Here is a 5,000-nt window from a genome sequence, read left to right as displayed (position 1 = left end):
TTCTTTTTTTGTTGTGGATTGTTTGATTAAATCCAGCCTGAAGCCCAACCGAAAAGCCAGCGTATGCAAAGACGTGAGAAAATCCTTTTGCTTAACACTAGTCTCATATTTCGTTCTGTTTATTGTCACTTTATCGTGATTCAAGCCTCCAGCTGTTTTAAAAACATCTGCCTGGAGGTGTTTTGCAATGGATACAAAGGAATTTATCAAGAATGATGGTTAATTGGCTTATTTCAGTTACACCTCGATTCATGTAAACAACTGGTTTACTCTTCAGATTAACGGCTTAAAATTCATTAAGACAAATAGTTATTCAAAAGTAATGACACCCCATAAACATACACACACACACTTTTTCAAAGGTGCTCTTTTAGCGTTTAGTTGTAATTTTTCTGCGTTTTTTCATTATTTTCTCTTTGGCTTGATGATTGTTGTTTATCAGCACGAAGAAAGACCCTGAGATATGATCTATTTTTGCCTGAATTCTTCCTTCCATCAGTAATGCGTGTGTTTTACTACTGCTGCAGGAGACTGCTGTGTTTTCTGATTGGTTCTGTTCCTGGGAATAAACCTTCAGAAGTTTGTTCTCAGAGCTGTAATGGTTTTGTCCGTATGGTGGATTGTCACCTGCACAACGCACAACACACACACACACACACACACACACACACACTCGTGCCATACCTGAAATGTGAGGTCTCTGCTGTAGCAGGTCGACAGTCCCCCTTTCTCACAATCCTCCTGTCTCAGTGCCTTGGGTTCAATTGTCATACATTTCCAGATGTTTTTATATAATACGTGTGTCTGTGTGTTCCAGATGTTGCATACAGCATCCTTTATGAGGCTTTATGATGAATATCAGTCGGGTATTTATTATGCGTGAGCGTGTCGCTGTATTTTTTATTTCCATGCAGTATTTTTTTATTTTCTTTATATCAAGCAGTGTGTTAAACATGCAGGCGGTTGCCAGATTGATGCCAAAGTCACCATGCTGGGAAAAAAAAAAAACAGCTGGATAAAATCCATACGATGTGACCAGATGCTGGAACAATTAAAGAACAGGAATCCTGATGGAATTCATGTGGGAATGAAAGGAATAAAAGTGCCATGTTTGCTCCAGTTAATCCTGATGCTGTTTTTATTCAACTCAGATCAGAAATAAGGTCAGAAATGATGCTGTTTTTTTTTCTTTTTCTTCTTTTCATTCAAACCTTTTTTATGATCTGGAAACTTTATAGCATCATTTCAAATAGGGTTGCCAGATTTTCAATGTATTTATAGTTCCGGTGGTGATGGATAAACTTGAATAATTGGATTCATTCGGAGGGTGTAATTTGGCAACCCGGTTATGTATTATTATTATTATTATGCTGATGTTTCTACAGTATGTACACATCTTTGCTGTACTGAAAATAAATATACATTTATTAAAATTGTTTATGAATGTATTATTTTAGTTTTTGTAATCTGCTCATTTGAAGAACGTTGTTCATTTCTTTATTTTTTTTATATTTTTAATATTTTTTTTTTCCCTAAAAAATATAAAGATAATTCTCCAGACCACAAACTACAGAAAATGAACTGCCAAAAATAATGTAACTGTGTGTGAGGTTGATTTTCCGTGTCTGGCCACCAAAATTATAAGCATAAAATAAAAATATCTATTTATTGAACTGAAAAAAATAAATTGAAAGTTACACAAACTCATGTATTCTGACAAAATTGTAAGTTTTTGTCACTCATGCGCTTTTTTTCCTTCACTCTCGTTTCCATGTTTCAAAATCCTGCAGTGAAGAAACGATGACATTTAAAACTGCAAACAAATAAATAAATAAAAATCAAAGAAGGCAAAAGCAAAAACAGGAAACATGATTATGTTGAATTCTGATCACTAATTAATAAATTTTTCAGTTTTATCAATAAAATGTTGACATTTTTGCTTCACTCAACACTTTTAGTGGAAAATCAACCCCATGCTAAAGAAGAAGATAAATAAACAATTCATTCATTTATTTATTCATTTAAACACACCATCATGTTTAATCAGATCTTTATTTAGAGTCTGAATCACAATTACAAAACAATATTAAATAAAACTGCGTTTCGGTTCGCTGAGCATCACACCGCCCTCCTTCATGGCCGTCCAAAACATCTGGACCTGAAACATCATCAAACAGCTGGAATGTATTATTATAATAAATAAATAAATAAATAAATAAAATGATCATTTCAGACATTCTTAAACACAAAACACGACTGAATTCATGGACTAAAGAATCCTGACTCCATAAAGGAGTTTATCTGATCAATAAAACACGATTAACGTAATTCACATCATCTTTCCTTTTTAGAGCAAAATCATCACCAGCTGAACGTTAAACTCAATAAAGAGAGATTTTGTGTTCAGATCAAACCTTTAAGTTTTACATTTATTTTATAGACATAACACAAATATTCCTCAAAACTAAAGACAAAAAGATTTCATTTTCATAACCTTTATTTACGTCTCGTATGAGGGAGTGATGTTATGTGAATGTAAATTATTCTCTGAAAAACTAAAAATCACGTGTGATTAAAAACTGATTTTAGTCTATTAAAAATTATTTATTTAAATAAAATTAAGTTTTAGACCTATTATCAGTTGCATAAAAAAATTAAAAAAATGTTCAAAGTGTTCATTCACAATTTTTTACTCCTTAAAAAGATATAAAACCCAGTTATTTTTTGGGCTGTAATAAATAAATATTTATATCACATTTAATATAAAAAAAAAAATCAAACATTAAATCATTGTGTTTAATATAAAGCATATTTTAATGTAAAAAATATTTATATTATTAATATATATATAATATAATAAATATAATAATAATATATTTGATTTTATAATATTAAATATTATGTCTTTTTATTGTTTTTATCATGTAATTAATTGTAATAAGAAAAATATTTATCAAAAAATATAGCAAACATACCCAGCTGTGGCCTTGTTAAATAATATTTCTTATAAAAATTAAAAAAAGGGAGAAAAATGTATTCTCATTATTTCCAGCCGAGCGTATAATTATTTCATTTTCATGTTTTTTATATTTCACTTTCTAATTGTTGTAATTTATAATGAATAATACAGATAAAGTGTGCTGCAGTGAGGAATCAGTGTATATATTATTAATAATAATAATAAAAGTGTAGAGCGTGAGGAGACTCACAGAGTCGGAGCGGAAGGTCCAGGGAACCTCTCTGTAAACGAGCCGTGTGATTCCGGCCTCGAGGCATCGCTGAGCCAACACGTCTCCCACGGCACGACACGCAGCCACCGAGCGCGAGGAACCCAGCTGCTGCTTCAGAGCCCATTCCTGCGTGGAGCAGGTCAGGACCGGGACGTCCGAGTCTCGCGAAAACACCGCCGCGGACACGTGATGCTGTGAGCGCTTCAACAGCAGCCTGAGAGGAGGAGGAGGAGAGAGAGAGAGAGAGAGAGAGAGAGAGAGAGAGACGGTGAGTATGAATCTCACACCACAACACCCAAACCTGAAAAACTTTGTTCCTGTGCAGGTTCAAGACGAAGAACTGATAGAAAAACTGATATGGTTTCATACATGCTGATGTGATATCAGGGGGTGCCATTACTTTTAGGAGCATTATTGAAAATATGTAAACACACACACACACACACACACACACACACACACACCTGTGGTAGTACTCTCTCTTTGGCCAGATGGTGGCCCAGCCCCTGTCCTTCACAGCGATGGCCATCTGTTCCAGGTTTCTTGGGTTTCGGTTCACAAACGTCGGATTCACGTCTTCACTCGGGTCGATCTCCGGCGCCGGATCTGCTGCGGCTCGACTCCAACTCCTCACTGACCACATGACATAAGAGGAGGAACCGTTTTCATCACACACAGAAACAGAAACCACACTGATCCACCTGAAAGCACTTCAGAGTGTCTCTCGTGCAGCTTTAGATCTCTAGAGCACTTCAGGTCCTCAGGGGTTCTACAAGTCATCTTCTCACAGAGTGACGTCATACTATATAAATCTCACACCTGTATATAACTTAATGATCCGGTGTTCTGTGAGGGCACGATGTACTTTTTTACACGCTACATATAGAACTACATGTTCTTCATCCCATGTGTATATGAATGCTCTTCACATGGAGTGAAATAAGAGCTTCTACACCATATCTACTGCAACCATGGAACAGGGCTGTGTGATGTTTACACAGATTATATATACATCTGCATAGTTTTGGGGAATTTTATCAATAACGATAATTAGATGATATTTTGCTACGTGTGTTTTCATGCAAATTTAAGATCTTTTAAGACGAAGAAGAAGAATTGAAATGAAGAATTGAAATGTTCTCATCTGTAGTCGTAACACAAATCATTATATTTGGACTCGTGAAAGAAAAAACTACAACAACCACAGAAACTAAAACTAAAAGATTTTAAAGAAGCAGAAGCACTTTTTCAATGAGCATCAGAGTTACATGAACATCAGGAAATTAAGACCTGATTCAATAATTTAACACCCAGAACAATTTAAAACTTTTAGTTCACAGCAGTGATGTAGATTTATTTTTTTTAATTTCCAATTGATGAAGACATTTTGGTTGTTACCAAGCAAATAAAATCACTATTTTATAATATTATTAAATAATAAAAATAATACCAAATATAGTATATTTTATTTGCTGATGTTTTGAGAGAATGTTTCTTTTCGTGTGATACTGATTAACCGTGTGTGTGTGTGTGTGTGTGTGTGTGTGTGTGACCTGCAATGTCCCGGTGTTTCTGTCCGAGCAGCAGCAGACGGACGGAGCGATAAAACCCTCTAACAGCAGCCATGAGCACACTTCCTCAAACACACACTTACTTACTTACACACACACCGCAAACACTAAAAGATAACTGCACACAGAAAAAGAAAACCGAGCTACCGATCTAAAACCAATGCACTCCTGTGCGCAGCCATCTTTTCTGTGTAAAACT

The 5,000-nt window shown here is 34.9% G+C and overlaps 2 protein-coding genes across 6 annotated transcripts in view; one reads left to right on the top strand and one right to left on the bottom strand.

Moving 5' to 3' along the window:
• The window catches only part of si:ch211-203d1.3 (protein phosphatase Slingshot homolog 3), a 16,832-nt gene extending 15,399 nt beyond the window's left edge, over positions 1-1,433 (top strand). For all 5 annotated transcript variants that reach the window (XM_046849087.1, XM_046849088.1, XM_046849089.1 and 2 more), the window contains exon 16: positions 1-1,433. This exon is cut by the window's left edge and continues 2,639 nt beyond it. The gene's annotated coding sequence lies outside the window, so the exon portion shown is untranslated.
• Positions 1,434-2,033: 600 nt separating this feature from the next.
• The window catches only part of mrpl18 (mitochondrial ribosomal protein L18), a 2,989-nt gene continuing 22 nt past the window's right edge, over positions 2,034-5,000 (bottom strand). The window contains exons 1-4 of the mRNA XM_046849093.1: positions 4,784-5,000; positions 3,695-3,863; positions 3,210-3,444; positions 2,034-2,158 (exon numbers count right to left, since the gene is read on the bottom strand). The exon at positions 4,784-5,000 is cut by the window's right edge and continues 22 nt beyond it. Of these exons, the coding sequence (XP_046705049.1) occupies positions 2,087-2,158; positions 3,210-3,444; positions 3,695-3,863; positions 4,784-4,856 (549 nt within the window). The 5' untranslated portion in view covers positions 4,857-5,000 and the 3' untranslated portion in view covers positions 2,034-2,086. The remainder of the gene's footprint in view (positions 2,159-3,209; positions 3,445-3,694; positions 3,864-4,783) is intronic.

This window comes from Silurus meridionalis, chromosome 5, assembly GCF_014805685.1.
Source record: "Silurus meridionalis isolate SWU-2019-XX chromosome 5, ASM1480568v1, whole genome shotgun sequence".
NCBI lineage: Eukaryota > Metazoa > Chordata > Actinopteri > Siluriformes > Siluridae > Silurus > Silurus meridionalis.
This window is presented reverse-complemented; position numbering and strand designations above follow the sequence as displayed.